This window comes from Globicephala melas, chromosome 15 (assembly GCF_963455315.2).
Source record: "Globicephala melas chromosome 15, mGloMel1.2, whole genome shotgun sequence".
In the NCBI taxonomy this organism is placed as follows: domain Eukaryota; kingdom Metazoa; phylum Chordata; class Mammalia; order Artiodactyla; family Delphinidae; genus Globicephala; species Globicephala melas.
In genome coordinates this window covers 59,171,243-59,195,678 of record NC_083328.1, presented here as the reverse complement: position 1 = coordinate 59,195,678, position 24,436 = coordinate 59,171,243, and the positions used below count along the sequence as shown (strand labels likewise).

The 24,436-nt window shown below is 53.5% G+C and overlaps 1 protein-coding gene and 1 long non-coding RNA gene across 2 annotated transcripts in view; one reads left to right on the top strand and one right to left on the bottom strand.

Moving 5' to 3' along the window:
* Nucleotides 1–24,436, top strand: part of LOC132593497 (uncharacterized) — a 33,938-nt gene that overhangs the window by 811 nt on the left and 8,691 nt on the right. The gene's annotated exons all lie outside the window — the stretch shown is intronic.
* SCRT2 (scratch family transcriptional repressor 2) lies at nucleotides 9,044–23,504 on the bottom strand. The gene is made up of 2 exons (XM_030830597.3): nucleotides 22,415–23,504; nucleotides 9,044–11,731 (listed from the first exon to the last, which is right to left on the bottom strand). The coding sequence occupies exons 1-2, from the start codon at nucleotides 22,545–22,547 to the stop codon at nucleotides 10,941–10,943; spliced, it is 924 nt and encodes a 307-aa protein (XP_030686457.1). The 5' UTR covers nucleotides 22,548–23,504; the 3' UTR covers nucleotides 9,044–10,940.

Here is a 24,436-nt window from a genome sequence, read left to right as displayed (position 1 = left end):
TCCTCACAGTGCCACTAGGAAGTAGGTGTGATTGTTGAAGCACTTGTCCAAGATAGGGCCGCTGAAAATGAAAGTCAGATTATCTGAGCTCAGAGTCCCAGGCCACTAAACACCTGCTTACAGATGAGGACATCAAAGCTGCAAGGGGTGGTGGTGATGACTTAGGTCAAACATGCTGATTGCCATCCCCACTCTTCTGTTTAAAACTCTCCATCCCCTTGAGCCCAGGTTCAGCACCCAGTGTCCTCTGGAGCCAGAGGAAGGTAGGTTCCTGGTTTAAATCTCAGGTGTTTATCAGCATCTATGGCAACATTACGGCTTTGGCACAGATTGACCTGGGTTCAGATCCCATCTGGCCACTCACTAGCTGTGTGGTCTCAGGCAAGTTCCTTAACCTCTCTGAGCATCAGCCTTCTGTAAAATGGTTGTGAGGAGATTGTGAGGATACTCAGAGATAATGGCTGATAGAGGGCAGGGTTGGGGGTAAATCAGTGCTTACATAGTGGTAATCAAGGAAGGTGACTGGGGTACTTTCCTGGCCTTCCAGTGGTTAAGACTCTGCGGTTCCAATGCAAGGGGCGTGGGTTCGATCCCTGGGCAGGGAACTAAGATCCTACATGCTGCGCTGTGAGGCCAAAAAAAAAAAAAAGTAAGGTGACTGGTTTCATTACAGACACCCAGAGTGCTGAAGAAGAGGCCGTGTTGACTGAGAGCACCAGGAAAGGTTCCCTGGAGGGGTGGTATTCACACTGGAAAATGGCTTGGTCCTGGAGAGTGAGAGGGAAGAAGCAGGTGATGGTTTAGGGTGTAGGATCTGGAGTCACTTGAATGGCATGGATTTAAATCCTGGCTGCATCACCAACTAGCTCTGTGACGTGTGTGTGTGTGTGTGTGTGTGTGTGTGTGCGCGCGCGTGTGGTGGGGTACTCAATTTCTTTGTGCCTCGGTTTCTTCTCTCAATTGCCAGGGAGAGTAAATGAGAATAACACATAAAGTGTTTAGAAAGGTACCTGGCATATAAAACGTGCTGAATAAAAGGTAGATAGGAGGGATATTCCAGCTAAACAGCTTGAGCAAAAGCGGGGAGGTGGCACAGCCCCAGACCTGGCTGAAGACAGGCAAGTCTGGTTTGGTGGTTCTTCTCACCCTGGTTGTCACATGCATGGGGAATGCATACTCGCCTTCTCAGCTGGAGAAAAACCAGAGAAGTTATCCCTGGGCGCAGGCTGGGTGGCTGTTGCACTGGTCGGTTGCGGACACTTTCTGAAGCCTCTGCAAAATGGGGTAAAGTTGTTGAGTGTGATTTGGGAAGAAGCACATAATAAGTGCTCTGTGAATTGTGCAATACCCCATTTTGCTGTTGAAGATCATTCATGTTGGGTTTTTAATCTCTTGCAAACCTTGGAATGCTGAGGCCGTTATGAATTTTACTTGAACCTTTCTCTTTCTGCAGTTCCACAGTATAACCCCTCTGAGCACCTAAACCATACTTTGTTTCAGGATGTAGAGCTAACACCCACACCTCAGTCCCAGAATTATTGACAATTAGAGAATTTCATCAAGAGGGAAATTGTCCCTCTTAGAACCACTTCCTAATTTCAGAAAGTAAGAAGAGGCAGGGGGAACAGCTTCTAGGATGGAAAAATGGAGATCTGTCCTGAATCTCTCATCATGGTATGCCCAGTGAGACCCCCACTCCTGGCAACAAATTTTGTATATTGAGAGACCTATGATTCAACTCAAAATGGCTTAAGCGTTAAGAAGACTTGTATTTTCACATAATTAAGATGTCTGGAGGTAGACATATCCAAGGTTGGTGAAGAGGTAGTTGAACAATGTCAGGTTCTTTCCAGCTTTTTGTACCATCATCCTCCCTATTCTGGTTTTTATCCTCAGCCTTGCCTCTCATGGTCCCAAGATGGTAGCTGTAGCTCCAGGCATCACATACAACAGCTTTCAAAGGTGGAAGTTAGGACATCGACATCCCTTTGTGCCTCTTTTTAAGAGTGAAGAAAGCTTTAGTAACCATCCCCTACCTCCCCACCCCCCTGCCCAGGAGGTTTTTCCTCATGTCTCATTGGCAGGATTATATCACATTTCCATGCCTAAACCAGTCCCTGGCAAGGGGAGTGGAATTACCCTGATTGGCGTAGCTTAACTGGCATCCACCTCTGTGCTCAAGAGGCTTTACCCTCCCCTGAAGTTCATGGCCTCTGATCCCTGAACAGAACTGGCAAGGCCGGGTGCTACAACCTAGTTTTCCTGTATGGTTCTTGGGCAGACCCCGTGGAGGGGGAGAATTGAGGGGAAAGCAGACCTGCCCAGTCAGCGGTTCTATTATATCGGCCCATTTGTCCCTAAACCAATGAGATGGAGATTTAAGCCTCGTGTTGGGATTAAGATGAGGTACCTTCCCCTGAGGCTAATGTAAGCCTGGGACTGGAAGCTGGAGAAATCCTGGGATCTACACAATATCCTTTTGTTTTAGTTTGAATTCTCCTAAAAGTAGGCCCTGAGACTAGGACTTGTGTGCAGGTAGTTATATTTGGGAGCTGCTCTAGTTATTATCACTGTAACATAAACTGATCCAAAACGTAGTGACATAAAACAACCATTTTATTATCCTCACAGATTCTGTGGGTCAGTTATTCAGACAGGGCACAGTGGGAACTGGTTGTCTCTTCTCTGAAACGTCTGGGCCATCAGCTGGGAGGTGACTCAATAGCTGGGGGTGACTTGATGGCTGGGGCTGGAATCATCTGGAGGTGACTCCGCTTACACATGCATTGGACCATCCTGCCTATCAGCCAGAACACCTCCACGGGGCCTCTCCATGTGCCCTGGGCTTGCTCATAGCATGGCAGCTGGCTTCCAAGAATGAGTGTCACAAGAGAACCTGGCAGAAGCTTCATGGCCTTTTCCAGTCTAGTCTTGGAAGTCATATTGGCATCATTTCTGTGGCATTCTGTTTGTGGGGGCTGTCACAACACCACCACTCCCCCCCACCAGGCTCAAGGGAAGGTACAGAGATTCCATCTCTTGATGGGAGGAGTAGCACGGTTCTAAAAGCTTGTTTCCACAAGGGAGATATTGTTGTGACCACCTTTGGAAGACAGTCTGCTGTAGGAAGTGATCCCAGGAAGGACTGGGGAAGGGAGAAATGCCAATACAGGGGATTCTGATGAGCAGGTTAACATGGTGGTTAAGTGGGGCTTACTCTTGCTGGAGACTCTGAGAGGAAGCATCATGCATCAGAATCATCCCTCTGACCGACAGGGGGGCTTATCCACTGACTCCTGTCCCTCACTGGTTGAGGGTGGCCTCAGGATGTTAAGCCTTTGCCATTTATGGGCTGCTCTATACTCGGACTGAGCAAGCACCTGAGGACCCGGAGGAAGCTTCCTGCTTCAGAGGTGGCCCGAGGGAATAAGGGGCAGGACATCGATAAATGCCTTTTCTGTCCAAACCAGCCAGAGTCCATGTTTGTGGTTTGCAACCAAAGGCCCTAGTTACCTGCTCTCCCCGTTCTGCTCCTGGGCTCCCTACTCTTCCCCTTCCCTTTCATTTTAGACAAAGAATCTTATACATCAGGTAATCAGGTATGCAGAGGACTTCCCTGAGTGTTTGGAAAGAGGAAAGGATTTCTGTGCCACAAAAGGAGCATTAAATCTTATATTTCTCTACCCCTAAAATGCTCTTGTCCGTTTCTACAGCTTGGCTTACAGAATTCTGCCATGTTGCTTGGTCCCATTCTCACTTTCTGTTTTCTCCTCCATCTCCTCTTTTTCCCCTCTACCAATCACTAAGTTCCTGTTCTTATTTTATGCAGAAAGTTTGCCTTTTTCTTCTGCAGCTTTGGTACCTGCTGAGTTTCTCCTTGGGGTCTTGAGGTGGCTTCACACTTTAACTGCTTCTCGTCATAATCACAAGATGACTGCCAGTCCCAACTGGGGCAGCCTCCTTCTTTGTTCCTGTCAGTCAGCTCAGGCTGCTATAACAAAATACCTTAGACTGGCTGGCTTAAACAACAAACATTTATTTATCACAGTTCTACAGGCTGGAAGTCTGAGATCAAGGTGCTGGCGGATTTGGTATCTGGAGAGAGCCCACTTCATGGTTCATAGATGGCCATCCTCTTGCTGTGTTCTCACACAGTGGAAGGGGTGAGAGAGCTCTCTGGGGTCTCTTCTTATAAGGGCACTGATCCTATTCATGAGAGCTCCATCCTTAGGACCTAATCACCTCCCCAAAGTCCTACCTCCAAATGCCATCACGTTGGATATTAGTCTTCAACCTATGAATTTTAGGGGGACATAAACATTCAGTCTATAGCAGTTCACATCCAGGAGAAGAGAGAGAGAACCTTTCCCATAGCGAGATGGAATTAAAGCTTTTCTCTTTGGTCTGACTGAGCTAGCTCGAATCACATGACTACCCAGGATTAATAATATTCTCCAGGAACACACCATGTTCCGAGATGCTTAAGTATGGGTGCTGGAACCTGTCTTCCCCTGGGATGACTGTGATTGGCTTGGAGGAGACTGGTCAGCCACACCCCTGGGGTCAGCCTCCTTTGAGGCCCCGAATGGGTTAAGTGATGGGTGGATGTCTGAACAAATGTGAGCTTTGTCGATGAGGAAAGGGCAGAGCAAAGACCTGGGTGTCAGTGGCACAGCCCCTTGGCCCACCTTTGATTTCAACTGAAGTTGTGGTGGGAAGGTCCATGCAAACCCAGACTCACCTAGCACCGCTGGCTTCCCAGCTCAAGCTTGCAGTGTCTTCCATATTTTCCATCCCTGTGGGAGTCTCCCAGGGGTGTTGGCTGATGGGGACAGGAGCTGGTGAATAAAAGCCAGTCTTCCATTGTCATAGGTGGAAAATTGTGAGAAGCGTGCCAGACCGTTTGGACCTTTCTGGACCCTCCTCAGAGAATAGCAGTATGCAGCCCCATTGCTCCAGCAACAACCCCCCTGGCACACCCTCTGTCTCATTCTTCTTGCCCCCTCAAGCTTGCTTCCTGGAATCACCTCCGAAATAAACCACTTGCACTCAAGCCTTTGCTACCGGGGAGCCAAAACTAAGGCAAAGGGGGAATTTCATGGGTCATCCCCAATAGTTCTGCACCTTGCCTGGGTTAAAATTACGGGCTTCCCTGGTGGCGCAGTGGTTGAGAGTCCGCCTGCCGATGCAGGGGACACGGGTTCGTGCCCCGGTCCAGGAAGATCCTACATGCCGCCGAGCGGCTAGGCCCGTGAGCCATGGCTGCTGAGCCTGTGCGTCTGGAGGCTGTGCTCCGCAACGGGAGAGGCCACAACAGTGAGAGGCCTGCGTACCGCAAAAAATAAAATAAAATAAAATAAAATTACACACATCTTATTAGACATGTGACCTTGGGCCGGGCACCTGTCTGTGCCTTGGTTTCTTAACCTTCAAAATGGCCATCATAATGGCACCTAATTTGTAGAGTTGTTGAGAGAATGAAAAGAGGTGATGTAGGTAAAGTCCTTAGAACAGTGCCCAGCACACAGTAAGTGCTCAGTAAATATGAGCTGTTTGATTACATTTTAAATTAATAATAGATCTCGAAGGTCTCTCTGTGTTTGCACTTCTAGACTAGTCTCAGTGTATTTGCCCAGACCCTTGCTTGCAGGTGAAGAAAGCCAACGTGAATTAGCTTAATGAAAATGGAACACTTGGTTATGCCCTTGACTGTGGGGTGAAGCTGGGCCTCAGGGGAAAGTGGGTTCAGAGACTTCTTTCTGTTGCTTGGCGAAGGGACTACCTCCCCATAACAGGAACGTGGCTGTCAACAGGGATTATATTTGGCTTTTAGTAAGAGAAGCCTGACAAGAGAGGCTTAAAACACCCTAATGTGTTTCCTCTCATGAAAGAGAAGCTGGAAGTAGGAAGTCCAGGGCTGGGGTGACTGCTCCACCGTCACTAGGGGCACAGGCCCTTTCTGTCAACTCCATCATTTTAGAGTAAGGTGTTTATTCTCAGCATCACCTCCTGGTTCAGGACTGCTGCTGAAGTGCCAGCCTGGAAGAAGGTGGAGAAATGGAAAGGCAAAGATATAACCCCCTCCTTTTTAGGGCGCTGTCTCAGAAGTTCCACATAACACTTTCCCTTGCATGTCATTGACCAGAATTTGGTCACATGGCCACCACTGGCTGCAAGGGCAGCTGGGATATGTAGTCTTCATTCAATGTGGCAATGTGCTCAGCTAACAATGGAGTTCTCTTATAAGGAGGGAGAGAATGTATGCTGATAAGTAGCTAGCAATCTGAGCCACAGCTCTCAAGTTACAGGTCTTATGACTCAGAGAGGGAGAGAGGAAATTTCCAAGTTCTAGTCAGATGCTCACATCTGAACCAATCATCTATGGCTATGAGGGACAAAGACTTTTTTTTTAGGAATAAGCCACCGTTATTATGACTTAAATGTGTGTAGTTCATTAAAAAAATAATTACTGGTTATCAGCTATTGGCTAGGTACTGCACTAGACCCAGGAAATTTAATGATAAGCAAAAGACACTGTCAGTCTCTTTCTCATGAAGCTTTAATCTAATGGGGGAGGCAGAGAATAACCAAATAATCACACTGATTAAAGGGAAAGTGTGCATTGACGGTAAGTGCTGTGAACCAAGATCATGTGGTCCTTGGGGAAGTGATCATCCAGCTGAGAGATGAAGGATGAAAAGGCAATAACTAGTCAACAGTGGTGGTAATGGCAGTGCAAATGGAGTATGTTACTGGTGGTGAGAACAGCTTATGCAAAGCCCCTGTGGTAGGAGGGAGCAAAATTGCTAAACAGAGGTGGCTGGAACTCAAAGAGCAAAGGGGCTCATGGCTGAAGGTTCAGCTGGAGTGATGGAAAGAGATCAGGTAGGTCTTTGAAAGCTGGTTCCTCTCCGCCCGCGCCCCCCCCCCCCACAGTAGGAAGTCATTGAAGCATTCAAACAGGGAAGGGGAATGGGAGTTACATGATCAGATCTGCATTTTTTAAAAGATCCCTGTGGTCACTGTGGAGAGAGGGAGGGAAGTGGTGGAGGTAGAATGGATCCAGAGAGACCAGTGAGAAGGCTGGTCCAGTTGTTCAGGTAAGAGATGATTGATGGTAGCTATGGACTAGGGTGGAGACTGAGAAGACGAAGAGGAAAAATAAACAGAACCTGATGGATTGGATGGAAGTGTAGGGAAGACAGATGCAGGAGAGAACCAAATCATGGCTTCAGACTTGGGCTGGCCTATGGTACTTTTGGGATATCCATGTGGCAGTGGTTTGCAGGCAGATTTGCGGCTCAGAGAGGAGGTCAGAAATGAAAATGTAAATGTAAATTACATTACATTTATCACAAATGTAAATTTGCGAGTCATCTGCATGTGGGTGAAAACTGAAGCCATGGGTGTGATGAGATTTCCTCATGAGAATACACAGTGAGAAGAGGAGTCTGGGAGAGAACCCTGAGGAGCACAAACCACGACAGAAGAAGGAACAGGAAGTGGGTTCCTTCCTTGGGCATAGGAAGGTGAGGCTGCAAAGATGCTGGACAGAGCAGCCAGACAGGGCAGAGGAGAGCCGGAGTTGCATCCTGGAGGGCTTCCTTTGAGAGAGCTGTGAAAAGCAGATTGGACGATATGCTAATTGAGGTGCTCTGGGCTGCAGGTAACAGGGACACAGGCTTTTGCATCTCTGCTCTGCTGTCTAGGCTGTGTGGGCTTCGTGCTAGGGCTGGTTCCCTTTAAGGTCACAAGATGACATATTAGATGTTTATAAAATGTTGATCTAGAGTGGGTTCTGTTCCCTGGACCTGAAACAAATGTAATTGATACAACAGCCAATCAGGGGCAGTGTGTAGCTACGGAGAACTGCGGGTGGATGGCTATGGAAGGCATCAGGTGTCTGGGCCCCTCAAACCTGCTTTGGAAACTTTGTAGGGGATTTCCACACTGCTGTCATTGCTGGAGACACCTGGCACATAGCTCAGGATGCAGCCAGCCTGTCCAGAGGTGTGTGAAAGGAAAGATGGACAGGTTCTAAAAGTGCAAGGAATTCCCTGGCAGTCCAGTGGTTAGGACTCTGTGCTCTCGCTGTCGAGGTTCGATCTGGGTTCGATCCCTGGTCTGGAACTAAGATCCCACAAGCCGTGCTGCGTGGCCAAAAAAAAAAAAAAAAAAAAAAAATGCTGAGTGCACTGCCTACAAAAGGAAGAAAACCGAAGGGAGATGGAGTTCCATTCCCAAGCCCCCAGCCTGGCATCGGGCCCTCAAAGCACACAGCCCCCTCCCCCCACCCCGTGGGTCTGTGCTGGGGGTTGGAGTTAAGTGGCATGGTGCTAGTAGTCCCCAGGGAAGTTTTTAGTAAGGCAAAGGCAGGATTTGTATTTTGAAAGATCACCAAGCCCACTGGCAAGGAGGATGGACTGATTGTCCACTGTCTTCCTGAACAGTCTTGGTGACAGGTAGCTCACAGGCTCTAGGGGCAGCTCATTGTTTTGGGACAGTGTTGCCTGCTGAGCCACAGTCAACCTTTTTGCATGCATGTACTTGCTGCTTGTATGACCACTAGGGCTGGCCAGAACCCCCACACCCAGAGCAGCAGAGGGTGAAGTGGGGAAGGATATAGGGGTTGTAAACTGGCTGTCGGGACCAATCTGACCCACGGTTATATTTGTTTGGCAGGTGCAGTTAATTTGAATTGCAGTTCTTTAAGGTGAGACCCGCTGTTTCCTGTCAGTCACAGGCACAACCGTCCCCTAATGTCTTAGGGCGACGTGCTTCATTCCCTTATGTTATTAACCTGGGTCTTGAACCCTTTCAGTTTGCAACTCCAGTATTTGAGGACTGTTTAGGACTGAGGATGCCTGGGACCTCGTGGATGTCAAGGGACCCCTGGAACTGTGTGACTGCTGGTGGCAGCTACAGGCTGGTCAGACTACAGGGAGGGAAATTGAGTGGAAAAAAATCTGGCTGCCTCTCAGATGCCCCCCGCCCAAACCCGTCCCCATCACAAGGTCTAGAGGCACTGGTGAGTGGCCAAAGTCCCTTTAATATCCCTGAATTGCCTTACAGGTAATACTGCTGGAGGTGAGGAAGGGATGGGGGTCTGGGGTAGGAGACGGGGGAGGAGGAGGGAGGGAGAGCGCCAAGCGCTCATACAAAATATGGCCAAAAGGCTTAGCATGCATGGAAAATTATTGCTGTCGGAAGTTCCTATTTACAGGATCAACACCCTTCGTAATTGATTCTGAAACCCCTCTCCCTTTCCGCATCCCTGCCGCCTCGCTTCCCCGGGTGGGCCTGGAGCGGAGAAGCCCTAGAGAAGTGCCCCTGCTCCAGGGGCCCCTCCAGCCTCTACCCTCCTTCGCGGCTCAGGGGAGAGGGGGAGGGTCCGAGAGTCCGGGACTCCTGCCCCGAGCTGAGCGCCTAGAGATGGGGCAGAGGCGTGTGCTTAAAGCAGAGGGGGCCAGGGTCCGCGAGCGTGGAGGTGTGTGCTTCGGTCCTCGCCCGGGCATGCAGAAGCGCGGCGGGGGAGGTAGTGGCGGCCAATGGGGGCAGCTGGCAGCCCCGGCCCCTCTGCCCGGGAGAGTTGCATAGACGTGGCCGGGAGGGAGAGCTCCTCCCGTGGAGCGGACCGGGCCGGAGGCCCCAGCGGGTCCGGGGCTCAGTCGGTCCCTGGAACCTGGGGTCCCTCGAGAAGAGGAATAAATAGGAAACATATCGAGGAGGCTCCTCCCTCCGGTCTCCCTGGAGTGGGAATAGAAGGCTCAGGAGGATGAGGACCTGCCCCATGACTGGGCCTCCTGATGTCCCCCATCCCCCAGTTGAGGGTCATCAGGCTATCCCTCCCATTCTCGCGCCCCCTTCCCCAGCAAGTTCAGGCTCTGATGAGGGTGGGGCTTCTCCCTCACTCCCTGAAATGGGGTGTGTTGGGGTGGCGGGCAGCCCTCTATGGCCTTTGCTGCCCCTCTCCTTGCTTGGCTCCCTGACCTCCCAGTCCAGCTGGGAAAGCCAGACCATCCCTGGTGAGGCCAAGAGATTAAATAGAATAATAAATAGATAAATCAATAAATACACAAATAAACTGGAGAGGCCCAGCTGGATGGGGAGAAGGGCATTTGTGAGGTGCCCCAGACCTCACCCCAACGAGTAAGGAGGGGTACCTGTAGTCCTGTGGGTGGGGAAAGTGCTCAGAGAATCTGGGGAGAGGCTGTCCTGGGGTGAGAGAGGGGCTACATTAGGGGGCAGGGCCCTGAACTGCCCCTCAAGTCTGCCCCAGGTCAGGTGAACTCAGAGGGGTGAGAGCTGCTAGTGGAATGAGGGATCTGGAGAGAGTAGGGGTGGGGATGGGTGAGAAGGCCCCCCGAGGATGAAGAAGGTGGGGTGGTGGTGTGTGAATGGCTGGACCTAAAGCTGAGGTGAGGAGGGGATCAGGGACAGAGTGGGGACTCCAAGAGGAGTGAAGATTAGATCCCTCAGGCCTGTGTCCTGGTGTGGATGGGGCATCCACTGCAGGCGTGAGTCAAAGGGGGTTTAGGCCTTACATTGGGGGCTCCAGTACAGAACCGGTCTGAGACTCAGCTCAGAAATGAGAGGAAAGATCTGCAAGTTAGAAGGGGAGAGGTGCAGAGTCTGGGGGGGGGGGGGAAGGGGGGAGAAAATTCCGGCTCTAGGGCCCGGGAAAGGTGCGGACCTGGTGCCTGAGTTGGGAGCCTTGAGGGCGTGGACAAGGGGTCAAGGTCCGAATCTTGGTAGCCGGTAAGGACGATGTGGGTCGGGATGTACTGGGGAAGTCAGTGCCGGAAGCAAGTTCTGGGTTAGGGGTGGAGAGAAAAGTTCCGGTCTGGGAGCAGGGTCCCCACGAGGGGCGTGGGCAGGGGAACGCAGCTGGGGGACGCTGAGGGCGCAGGTGGGGGGGGGGCCCGGGAATGTCGGGAGGCTCAGCTGGCGAGGCCGGCGGGGGGTGGCGGGGGCGGCTCGGCCCCCTTGACGCAGGCGGCCTCGCAGTGCTTGTGGAGGTAGGACTTGAGCGCGAAGGTCTTGTCACACTGGCGGCAGCGGTAGTGCTTGAAGGCCGAGTGCGTCTGCATGTGCGCGCGCAGGTTGGAGCGGTCGGCGAAGGCCTTGCCGCAGTGCGCGCAGCCGAATGGCTTCTCGCCCGTGTGAGAGCGCATGTGGCCCTGCAGAAGCCAGGGCCGCGAGAAGGCCTTGCCGCACACGCCGCACTTGTGGCGCAGGTTGTGCGTGAGCACGTGCATGGCCAGCGCAGGCATGGACACGTAAGCCTTGCCGCACGTCGGGCACTTGCGCGCCAGCTGGCTGTCCAGGCTGCGGTGCGTCTGCTTGTGGCGGCTCAGGTTCGACGACGTAGCGTACGTCTTGCCGCACTCGGCGCACGCGTGCCGGTGCCCGCCGCCCGCCGGCGTCCCCGCGCGTCCCGCGCGTCCCCCAGCGCTTCCGGCGTCCCCCGCGCCCCCGGCATCCCCGCCGCCCCCGCCGCGCCGCCGGCGCGAGCGCCCGTCCGAGATGAAGAAGGCGTCCATGGAGTAGCTGTCGGTCACGGCCGCCTCCCCGCGGAAGTAGCGCGCCGACAGGCTGGACTGCGGGCTCTCGGGGTCGCTGTACTCCTCCGGCGCCGCCGGCGGGTACGCGGGCTCCGCCGGCCCCAGGTCCAGGCCCGGCTTCTGGTCCGCATCGTAGCTGCTGGGGGGCAGGCAGTGCGGGGCGTAACCTGGAGGGGGCGAGACGGAAGCGGGGAAGGTGAGGCGCCTGGGAGGCGTCCACGTGGCCGCTGTAGGGAAGTGACGGCTGCTTGTACGATAGCAGTCGCTGTCCTGCGCCTGTGCTCTGGGGGTCAGGCTGCCGAGTTCGGATCCTTCCTCCGTGGGCCGCAATAAAAATCACCCCACCCCACCCTCGTGGAGTGCGGTGAGGTCAAGTTCTACTGGCTTTGTGTTGACTGTCAAATGCTCACAGCCACGCAAGGAAGGTATTATTATTGCACCCACTTTACAGATAGAGAAACTGAGGCGTATAGTCTAAGCCCACAACTAGTAATTGATGGAGCCAGGATCCAAACCTTGGCAGCCTGACGCTAAAGTCCAGGCTTTCTTTATTCCAGCAACATTCTGCCGGTTCCAGTCCTAGGACTTACCTGAATCTCAGTTTCCTCATCTGCAAAATGGAGCTTATGATCGGACACTCCTTCCCAGGGTCTTTGGAAGGACTGAGTAAAGTGATGAGAATGATGAATTAAGCACTTCCCGTGCGCCAAGCTCTGCCGCCATGCTTTACACATGTTAACTCATTCAATCATCACAGACCCTATGAAGTAGATCCTGTTATAATCCCCATTTTACATATAAGGAAACTGAGAAGGAGAGAGAGAGAACACACAGGAATTGCTATATAAATGTTAGCTATTATAATTATGCTTTTTACTTGCTTGAAAAAGCGACTTCACTGAGGATTATTTAATTGTCTGCCTCCCCCACCAGGCTGTGAGCTTCCCGGATGGGATCTGTGTGCCTGGCTCAAAGGAGGTGTGCAAAGAATATATGTTGTATGAAAGGATCACAATCCTGTTAGACCCACCTCCCAGGGTTGCTGGGGGATTTAAAAGAGGTCACGTATGTGGCATGTAGATGCTCCAAGAAGGGAACTTCCTCGTACTTGCTCCCAAGCCTGCTTTGCTCCCTGCTCCACTAGAAGCCTTCTGGAGTCCCCCCGTAAGATTCGTTCCCGCCCCCCCACCCCCCACCCCTCGCTCCTCTCTAGAGTTGGACCAGAAATCCTTTCCATTTTGGGATCCAGTGACTGGTGGTGGGTGGGCCAGGGCATTCAACAGGGGCTTTCCAAGGGCAGGGGCCACCCTGATTTGTCTCTGCTTCCCTGGGCCTTGTGTGGTCCCAGCACCCTCCTTGAAGCCCCTGGGGCCTGGGCTCCCAGGAGAGTTTCTGTTGTAAGCAGGGAAGTGGATTCAGAGCTTTCGTCCCCTTAAACAGCCTGCCTGATTCAGCCTTCGCGCTTTTGCCTCTCATAGGGCACTTTGGGATGGTCACAGGGTGAAGTCTGTGTGCAGACTGTCCCCCAACCTGGAAGGCAATGGTGTACCCTTTCTTTCCCTCTGTCCCTTCAGCTGCCCACACAGGGTCCTCTGAACACAGAGATGATTGGGGATTGCGGGGGTGGAGGACTCAGTAGGGAGGGGCACTGTAGTCAGATGCAGAGAGGGCACTGGTGGTGGCAGCTTTATAATGGGGGGTGCTCAGCCTCTCAGCACCCCATCTTCCCCTCCTTTGGTCTGGAGGTACCCCTACCTCCCACTCCAGGAATCAGGCCTGGTACTAAAGCCCCAAAATGTTCAGGGAGTATTGTTTCAGACTGAGTTGAATACCTGTTGGGCATACCCAGACTCCCTCTTTCTCCTTCTGTATTTCTTCCTGTTGTAATTACTGATGATAATGGTAATACTAGCTGATATTTACAGAGCACTTCCTAAGTGCCAGGCTCTGTGCAAAGTACTTCACTCCCATCACCTCGCTGAATCATCGCAAAAATACCTGTGTTACAGATAAGGAAAACTGAGGTTCAGAGTGGTAGTGGTACTTGCTTGCTCAGGTGGTACTTGCTCAAGTGGTAGTGGTGGAACAAGAGTTGGAACCCACTGCACTGCTCCTTTTGTTTTCCACATGCTGGGAGGTCCCTGAGGAAGGGGCCATGGCTGGGTTGTTCACCTCCTATCCCCAGTGCCCCAGCTAGTGGACACTTGATAAGTATTCGTGAAACGGGTGGTGAATGGGAGATAAAGATTTGCCAGGCCAGCCTCAATCCCCGGCCCAGCAGGGTCTGCCATAGACCATTCTGTCTCCTTGGTCTTGGGACAACTTGATTCCCGACACTGATTGTAGCTGGGTGACCTGGAGCAAGTTGTGCATCTCTCTGCATCTCTGCTCCTTTCTCTGGGTATGGGGATAGTATAGAATGCATTTGGAGGGGGTCACTGATCATGTGGCCAGTGCCTTGCATGTGCTGTTATTAAGGAAGGATGGCATATTGGTTAAGAGCACAATTTTGGCACCAGACTACCTGGATTGGGTTCCAGTTTTACTATTCCCAGTTGTGTGATCTTGGACAAACTGACCTCTCTGTGCCTCTGTTTCCCCAGCTGTGAAATGGGGGAAAATAAAAGCACCTAACTCATACAGTTTGCAGTGCAGAGTCCGTGAATAAGCAAACAATAAGTGAAAAGTGAACAAATAATAACCAACACTCCTGGAGCACTTAGATATCAGATACTATTTAAAAGCTCTACACACGAATGCATCCCACCCTCATGACTCTGAGGTTGGTACCATCTTACAGATGAGGAAACTGAGGCATAAGGTAGTTAGGTAACGTGCCCGAGGTTGCACAGCTAGTAACTGAGAGACAGGATTCCAACCCAGTGCCTGGCACATGTTGGCTGTTATTATGAATAATAATAACAAATCTCCCCGGATGGGTTTCTGTGCTGCAGTTTTCTTGGCAACTGCACAGACACATTTTGCAGCTCCAACCTGGGCCACTGTTTCCTCACCCAAGATGTGTAATTTCTGGTTCACGGTCTGGTGAGAAAAATTCTGGTGACCCACGTTGGTAGGAGCTCAGTGGACCGGGCAGTCCTCGCTGCAGCAGGGCCCTCTTTCCGTGGTTCCCTCTGGTGGTGGCCTGTAGTACTGCAGCACCTTTCTCTTGTCGCTTGGAATTTCTATATATTGTAGAAATAGGGGCGCCTCAAACAAAGGCTCCTCCTCAGCTTAGGGACGGATGTGAAATTGCCTTCCAGACGGGAACTGTGGAGCCAGACATGATGGCCAGCAGCTGCGGAGTTTGGCATGGGTTGTGGGGTGGGAGTGGAGGGTTGTATGAGAATTTATGTGGTCATGTTGGCAGAGGTGGTTCTAACTTACTTTGTGACCTTGGTCAGGTTGCTTAACCTTTCTGGACTCTGCCTCTACCAGAAGAAGGTTGACTGGGATGCTCTAAAAACACTCTTTGCGTCGTGGCTGAATAGACCCCTCAATGATGCCCATTGTCCTGTCCCCCATCCCCCAACCCCCGTCAACTCCACCTCATTCTCAGATCCACAGACCTTTCCCTACCTATGTGACCTCGGGCAGGTTATTTAACCTTTTTGTGCCACATCTGTATAAAGGAACTCATAATAGGATTGAATGAATTAATGGTGTAAAATACTTAGTACAATGCCTAGCACACAGTAGCCTCTCAATTTTATTGTCATTATTATTGTCACTACATCTCCTAGTGATATCCTTCTAATCTGCTAGAGAGTGAAGGGGACACACATGGGTATCTTAGGCTGCTGTGTGACCTTGGGCAAACAACCTCACCTCTCTGGGCCTCAACCCTGGAGAATCCTTTAGGACACTATAGGCAATGCTCTTCTGACTCTGTGCGTGGAACTCAGACAAGTTTTGGGTGCCTTCCTCTGCCTTACAGGTGACTGTAGAAGGCTGAGCTGCTGGTCCCCCAGCCAACAGGGTGAGAGAGGCCTCTCTTGTTTGGGTCCAGATAGAGGCAGGGAGGCCCCGGGACTCAGAGAGAAGAGACTTGGCTCTCATCCTGGCTCTTTTACTCATACTCCAGCTGTGTGACCATGGGCAAGTCACAAGGCCTCTCTGGGCTCCAGTGGCCCATTTGAGGGATAGGGAACAGAGCTACTCCTGTGACGTGGGGCTATAGGGAAGGCTTAGAAACACTTTGGAGATGTAGAGATGTCATGTACATGTCACCTGAGAATGACTTTTGGTTTTCCCTACTCAAAAGTCTTGATATTTTAGACTGAAGGTCCAGAATACATTTTTTAAAAATTCTGCAAGGGAAAAAAAATTCTGCAAGGGAATTTTATGAGAAATCAGGTGCTGGGTGCTTTGCAGACATTGTCTCTTCCAATTGTCTGACCCCTTGGGATGAGGGTGGGGGCATCTCTGAGAAGTACTTCTGCTCCTACTGCTTCCAGCTACCCCTGCGCCCTCTCCGTGTGCCAGGCAGTGCGCCAAGCCCAGAGGCCCAGAGAGGGGAGAGGAGTTGCCAAGGTCACTGGAGGAGGAGTAAGACTCAAAACCCTCCAGAGTCTGTGTTTTTTTCCAAAACCCCTGAGCAGGCATGGAGACCTGCTAGGGGAGGGAAGATTTTCAATTGGTGGGAGGAAAGGGTGGTGGGTTTCTTCAAATACTACCACCCAGCTGGCCTGTGTCTGATGGGATGATGGGGAATTGGGGGTGGGGAGAAGCTATTCTTCTAGAAAATGCACCAGCCCTTTGTAAGTCTTTGTAAATGATCAATAAAAGTAATGACTAACAAACACTTATTGAGCACTTACTGTGTACAAGGCACCCTGCTTGGTGTTTTATGCACATTAGTTGTGTCTAAGGGAATGTGGTGGTCACTTGCCCCGGTGCCCTAGTTCTACGGAAGCTGAAGCCCAGAGAGGAGACTTTACCAGATCACAAAGCAAGTTCACACCAGAGCTAGGCTGGCCTCCTGACTCCCAGGCCAGTGTTCTTTCTCCCAGTCTCTCTCAGATTCCCAGTGTTGCAAACTTCCTCCAGGGAATTTCCAGCCCAAATCCCACTTCCCTGTCTCAAGATGAGCAGAAGAAGAGAGGGGCCTAGTAACGGGCCAGCTTCCCAGGTGGCCCACTTTCCTGAGGAGGGCCAGGCCCTGCTAGGTGGGGGGCTGGAGGGGCTGCTGCACGAGTTTATTTAGAGCTGTGTCTTGCTGTGCCAGGGCCTCGGGCCTCGAGAATCAGCTCCAGCCAGCTGAGCAGAAAGCCAGGTCTGTCAGCAGCAAAGCAGGATAAAAATAGTTTCTCCTGTCTGCTCACAGAGCTGGGCAAAGGGGCTGGTACCTCCCCCTCCCCTTATTATAGCATCTTTGTTAGCGGTTCCCTGGGCACTGGACCAGAAATGACACCCACCTCCTCCAAGGGCCTGGCAGCTGGTACACCTGCCCACTGGGGAGGGGGGGGGTCCCTGAGTCCAGATGAGTGGTGGGCAGAGTGAGGTCTGGCCCAACATAACCAGGGCTGTAGGGTGCGGGGCTCGTGCCCACTGACTCAGACCCAGGGAGTGTTGAGAGGATTCCAGGGCCCCTCCCCACCATCCCTCCCTCCTGAAATCCCCCATATTCTGCTTTTTCCTGACTGTGACCCAATTCCCGTGGCCCACAGGGAGGTCCACAGCTCTGCGGGAATCAATAGGAAAGATTTTTCAAGGGGTTGTGGAGATAGGCATGGTGGCTACGGGTCTGGAGTTGCCCAGCACTGGTTGGTGGAGCAGCCTCCTGCTCCCTGCAGGGTGTCTCTGGGGCCCTTTCTGGGCCTCCTCGGGGCTGGCTGTCATGCATAATGCACATTGTCTCTCCAGACCCCCTGCTTTTCTGCCCTACCCTCTCTGTGCCCCAGAAGGTGCCCATGCCAACTTCCCTTCCTAGCCAAAGGCTGGCAGTGGACACTTCATCCCAGGGGAGCCCACAGCTGGAAGGAGGCCAAGAGTTCTGGGGGGCTCGTCTCTCTCAGCAGCGTCTTGCATGCCCCCCAGAGGGCCTCCAGGCTGTGGGGATCCCTGGAACATGTAGATGAAGGACCCCAGGGAGGGGTGATGCGGTCTGCCATTTATGCCCTTGTCATCTCGGGCAAGTAATCTCTCTGGCCTCAGGTTTGCCTCTGGCAGTTGAAGCTAACCTTCCTCAGCACTCTGCTCTCACTGCCATTTGCCCACTGTGTGTGTGTGTGTGCGCGTGTGTGTGTGTGTGTGTGAGTGAGAGATGGGGATGTATAAATTGCTGTGCTGCCACAGGGACTTGATGTACTCTCCTGTCCTCTCTCAGAAGCCACAAACTGAGACTGTCTGAAGAGTGGACACTCCGTCTGGGCCCCTCATGTCCCCCTTGTGACCCCAGGCTTTAGGGGGGACCAGGGGCCCCAGATTCAGTATCCCACGTGGACCCTGTTGTTCCGCATTCCCAGTGACTAATTCTTAGGAAAATCAGATTTTTTGGGTCCCTAGAAGGTCAGAGCTGAAAGAGATCAAGTTTGACTGCTTCTTTTCATAAGAGAGAAACTGGGGCTCGGGTAAGGGAAGATTAGTTCAGAGCCACAGAGAAAGCTGATGGTGGCTCTAAGACGTGAACCAGCCAGCCTTGAGAATAGACCTGGACATGACCTTGGACTAGAAATTGGATCTGGATCCTGATCCTGGAGACTGAACGTTGACCAGGACATGGATTGAAACTTGAACTTGGACATGGATTTGTTCTGAATTTTGGAGTGGACCTGTAACCTGGGACATTGACCTTGGACCTAGACTTTAGACCTTGTCCTAGACCTAAGATTGGACATGGACATTGGACCTGGACATTGGACTGGACGTTGGACATGGACTTTGAACCTGGACCTCTGACATGTCTCTGATCTTGACATTGGACCTGGACCAAGACCAAGATGCCCGGGGTAGAACACGCATATGGGCCTGCTGTGTGTCCTTGGGTACCTCCTCAGCCATCTCTGGGCTCCATCTGCCAAGGGATTGGGGCTACCCTTTTGCATCCCTGCTCCCCAAATGGGCTTTCTGAAGTGTGGGGTAGATGTGTGGCAGTTGGGGACTTTCAGCCAGGTTCCCAGGCCTGGCCTGGAGCGACTCCCCGGAGCCATCAGAGGGGGTAAGCAGAAGCGGGTGCTGGTATAATGTGGTCACTAGATAAGCCTATGGGCAGAAGTAGGAGCGCTTCCTCAGCTGCTGGGGAGGCTTAATGTAGCTGCAGAGGGCAGACAAGTGCGTTATTGGATTGGCATTGATCCCTCATCTGCCTGGGTCAGATGCACTCTGAAGGAGTTATGGGGGCAGGATGGGGTGGGGGTGCAGAGGAAGGAGGACCTGGCATCCAGCTGGACTTCAGAGTTAGGGTGTGAGGAGAGGTAGACGTCCACCGGTCCATGGAGACCACTGCTATGCAGAGGGATGGGCAGCAGCCTACACTGAGGTGGCCGAATCCCTAGCATTCCCCGGGATGGGGGCCTAGGCCTGGGAAGGGGCGGGCTTCGTAGAGGTGGAGGGTGAGGTTCTGAGAGGGTTAGGAGGATGTGAGTTGGCATCTCACCGAGAGATGGAATCTGTTCTCGGAATCACCCAAGGGAGAGGAGGGGAAGGGAAGGCTCCGTGGAGGCAGAAAGCAGTGGAGGACGCAGGAGGAGAGGAGGAGGCCTCGCACTGGAGAGGACGGCGGAATTAGATCTGCTCTCCCTTCTTCGGGGAGCTCCGCAGAGAGACCTGGAAGCTTCCCCATTTGTGGGGCTTCTCCTTCCCTATTTAGGGGTTCTGTGCATTCAGGGGGAGGCTGGAGACCAGATGCACCTGCCACACCCTCTGGCCAGCCCATGGAGGCTGAGAAGGAAGGGAGTAAGGAAGCAAAGAAGAGCGTTGCTGGTGTGTGTGTGTGTGTGTGTGTGTGTGTGTGTGTGTGTTTGTGTGTGTGTGTGGGTGGGTGTGTGAGTGTGTGTAGGAGGAGGAGTCCTCCAGGAATTCTCCAGCACTCCCAGCCTTTCCCTGAGCTGGGGGTACACGCTTTAATTTGGGGTCCTGCATCTTCATCAGTTAGGAGCCTGTGGTTCCCCTGACCTCCACATTCATAGGCTCCCTTCCCCAGATTCCCCTCCCACCAGTCTCATCCTGACCCTGCAGGGATGGCTTGTAAGAGGATCTTTCTAATAACTGGAACTATCTCCAGCCCCAGGCCCTCCCCCTTCCCTCCCTCCTTTCTCCTCTCCCCCCTTCTCTCCCTCACTCTCCTCACCTCCCCCCCCTTTCTCCTTGTTTACCCAGCACACTTACACACGCTGAGAGAGAAAAACGTCAGCTCAGCAATTTTTCACACTTCCCTCAAATGCTCAGCAAGGTTATTTCCGGCAGAACGGAGACAACGGACCGCTAGGAGCCGGCAGGCTCTCTGAGGACCCCCAGCACCCCTACCCACCCGTGCAGTGAGGGAGCCTTCACTTCCCAATCTGGCCACACCCCAGGGGTGGAAGAGGCCCCCGATAACAGAACAAGGCAGACCCTGTGTTCCCTGGCCATACCAGAGCTTGAAGGGTCACCCCCTGGTCTCCGACACTAACCATTTACTGCAGACGCTGCCAGGGCACCCAGGTCAGGGTGCCTGTCCTCAGCATGGGGCAGCTTGCAGAGACTGAAGCCAAGAAAAACACCTGGCCTCAGAAACTCTGCCACCCTCAGCCAGACATCAGATGGTAAATGGAGCCCTACAGAAACCCTGACAATGGCCCCCTGCATTCTCTTAGACCCACATCCAGTCATCTCCTCTGCCTCCCAACCCAAACTTGACCTTCACAGAAGCTGAGCTTGTCAAAGTTGGAAGGATACTTAGATCATGCCATCCAAACTCTTTCACTGCTGAGGAGGCAGAGGACCAGAGAAGGGAAGGCACTTGCCCAAGGTCACAGAGCAAGTCAGAGATCTAAAGCCCAGGCCTCCCAGAGTTCCAGACCACATATCAGACTATCAGGACAGCCTCAGGATTCCCCAGAGGGAGCTGGTCTGGAGCCCTTTGGGGAAAGGGCCAAGGACAGGGATGGTTCTAGGGTATCAAAGCTGGTAGAACATCCCTGCTGATGGCTTTGCCCTTACCCTGCTTCCCACCATTCACTCAGGGGCTCCTTTCAAAGCTTTTTTGGACTGAATTCAAGGCAAGGCGTTCCTGCCTCCCTCCTGAGGAACAGTCTGCAGTTTTGGCTGTGCATGAGACATTCTCTGGGCTTCTCTAGGTTTTCTCAGCTGGCCTGGGACAGGACCAAGGGGGACTCGGCGGGCAGAAGCCCAGGGCTTTGTGTCAGTTCCCCAAGGGATCCACATCCCAGGCATGCAGCCATTTCCATTTCTACCCAGGTCCCCAGCCCTGGCATGGCCCAGGTCTACCCTCTGTCCTGCCAGCACTCAGATAAGCCCAGCCATATCCCTGGGCTTCAGTCCTCAACCCCAAGAGGTCCTGGGGTCAAGAAAAGAGGACAGTAGAATGTGAGACATGTTGGCAAAGAAAAAGGGAGGTTGATTCTCTTGGGGATCTGGGGGAGGCCAGGAGATGAGGGGCTGTAGCTGTATCCCTGATCACTCCCTAATTTCTTTGACCTTGATGAGGTCACAGAGCCTTTTACCCAGCGCCCTCTTGCTACCTGGCTTGGCAGAGTGATGGAATGTGGGTGAAGTGCTTGGAAATCCCTGAGGCAGAAGCTCCCACCCTCCTGCCTTTGCCATCTCAGCTTCCCCCCTCTTCTTCAGTCCTTTCTTCTCTCCTTTTTCTCTCCCCTCCTCTCCCCTTTTCTCTCTCTCTCTCTCACACACACACCCCAAAGCTGATGCCACATGTGATGTCAGATTTCTTACTGCCAAAGGGATGCCCCCACTCCAGACACCTGTCCTGGTGGGGACCATCAGAGGAGAACCCCTTTGTGATCCCATTCATGGGGGATGGGGTCCACAGAAGCAATCTCTGATTTTTCTCCACACCCTCCAGAGATCACCCCCTTCTGGGCCTGAATGACCTCTCGTCCCCCAAACCCTTGTCCCTACAAGGCACTTGCTCTGAAAAGAAATAGAGTGTGTTGGGGGTAGGGGACTGACAAAAAACAGCAGGGCTGGCTCTGGAGGGGAGTGAGAAACTGGAGGGGGAGGGAGTGCAGCTCAGGAGACCAGGAGCCACTTTGGGGGAACCCCTCCTAGAAATTCCCTCTTCCTCTCAGTCCCCAGGACAGGCCCAGCCTTTGGCAGGCATGCGGCTGAGGGTAACAAAAGAGTTGCCGAGAGAGGGGCCCGAGAACACTTGTCTGGCATCGCCAGGGGGAGTAGGCTTGAAGGGAGAGAGGGTGCCCCCAGCCACCCCCAGGGAACCAGCCCTATTTCCCCAGGGATTGGTAGTCCAGGCCGGTTTACCTTCCCCATCAAGGGAGCACTCTCGGGCAACCAGCCTCCTTCCCTCAACCACGGAGAGGGGACCCTCAGATTGCCTTATGCATTAGCCCCCCAGCACTAGCCCTTCATGGGCACCTCTCTCTCTCCATTCTCTCACCACCCCTCACTCTGGCACCAATCTAGGGCCACAACTTTCAAAGTCCGGGCAGGCGCTTGATGGCGGGATGGGCCGACCCTGCGACTTTCCCTTTGTACGGACCTGGCCCGTGCCCCGCCCGCCCAGCCCTTGGGAAGCCCGGGGGGCGCACACAGCCAGGGTCATCTCCTCCCGGGGTTCCCTACCGCGCGCACCCCTCCTCGTGGCCCGAGTTGGGGAGGGCCCGAACTCCCCTCCCCTCTTCTCCCCCACCCCCCCGCCGGGTCCCACTCACCGTTGTCCTCGGGCGGCCCCCGGGCGCCAGGCAGCACGTAGGCGGTCTCCAAGGGGTGATAGGTGGGGGCCGGCACCCCGCTGCACTGGAAGCCGTCCCCTTTGATCTTCTTTACCAGGAAGGAGCGGGGCATGGTGCGACTGGCGGGGGGCTCGGCGGGGGCACTAGCGAGGGGCCCCGGTGGGGGCAGGCGGCCAGCCGGGCGCGATTGGCTGGCTGTGCGGGGTTTCAGCACTGGACAGCTCCCAGCGGGCGGGCGGGCGGGCGGCCGAGCGGAGCCGGCACCGGTGGCGGCGGCCCCGGCTCTGGCTCTGGCTCCCGCTCGGGCTTGGCGGCGGCGGCGCGCAGACAGGCGATCGCTGGAGCTGTGCTCAGCACTCCGGCTGCCGGCTTTATATGGGACGCAGGCTGGAGGAGATCAGGTGGTCCCCTAGCAATGGAACTGTTCAGCGCTCTAATCCATCAAATGTCCCCCAGGACAATCGCTCCGCACACGTTCCCCTGAACCGGCGGCGGTGGGGGCAGGCCAGGCTCAGGGAGCAGCGGGCAGGCAGGAGGGGAGAAAGTGAGGGTGAGAAAGGCGCAGAGATACAGAGAGACGGAGAAAGGGGGGGAGGGAGACAAGGGGGAGAGAGAGAGAAGAGATACATAGAGAAAGACAGAGACGTACAGAGAAACGGAGACACACACACTGAAAGAGGTAGAAATAGGAGCAGAGAGACCAAGATAAGGACAAAAAGACACAAGAGAGAAACAGAGAGAAGAAAGGCAGAGATGGAGAGAAGTAGCAACACACACACCCACGGGAGAAAAAGAGAGCTCCAGATACACAAAAACAAAGCACCCCAGGGATGCAAAGAAAGGGAAAGAAAAGTGCAAGACAGAGAGAGAAAGAGAGGGGAGAGGAGGTAGAGTGGTCTGAGCAGGCGGGGTTCAGGCACATGGGGACAGGGAAGGGAATGCAAAGAAAAGAGTGCGAGCTCGCCAGCGGCGATCCTCCTGCCTCCAGCCCTCTCCCTGTCCCCCAATTTTGAAGGGGCTAGTTTGGACACTCAGCTTTAACTAGGGGAAGTCATCCCCCCACCCCAGCTTGACCTCCCACTGAAGCCCCCTGTTGGGTTTGGGGTTTAACTTTCTTCTTCCAGAACTGATGGGGGGAGCAAGTGCCCGACGCCGACGCCCAGCCCCGCTCAGCCAGTCCTGTTCCGGTGCCTAGCTCAGGCGCGCGCTGCAAGAGGAAGTGAAAATCGTCCAGTAATTAATTTCCCTGCTGCCGGGGGGGGGGGGGGGGGGGGGTGGTGGTGGTGGTTTTGACACATCCGAGGCTGTGTCTTTCCCTGAAGCGGGGAGCAGACAATAGAGACACGTGGACCGGGAAGGGAGAGGGGGGAAGGGAGGGGGAGTGGGGCTCCCGCTGGAACTCTCCGCAGGTCAGCTCCTTTGTCTCCAGGAGGATCTGAGCAGACCCCCCCCCCAACCCAAATCCAGCCAAAACCTAGGGGAGCTCCCATATCTGGGCAGGACCAAGGAGCAGTAGAATGCAACCCCCTGACCAGAGAGGCTGCTTGGCAAAGTGCCATGGTGGTGGGCCGGCCTCAGCAAGTATGGGATGTCCAGAGCACAACAGTCCCGGAATCAGACTCTAGGAATGCCAAGATCTCATTGGTTAACGGCATTCTGCTTATGGGATGCCAGGCTGATGCAGTGTGTATGTGCTTTTGGGACTGGGTCATCCAATACCAGTTGGGAGACTAAGACCCATGGAGGCTGAGAGAGGCCATGGAGGTGCCCAGGATCCCATAGTGAGTCAGCAAAAATTCCCAGAGACACCCCCCGCCCCGGCTTTTGGGCCCTCACACAATCTTTCAGTTGTCACTTAGAAACCTCGGAATGAAATATGGGCCCCTGATCTTGCCAAGGGCCTGAATGATCTGGGGGGCCCTGCCCATCTTCTCAGCCATATTGCCCCATATTTTGCCCTCTGGGACTTTTTTTAACCTCAGTCACAGAGGGCTGAGGTGC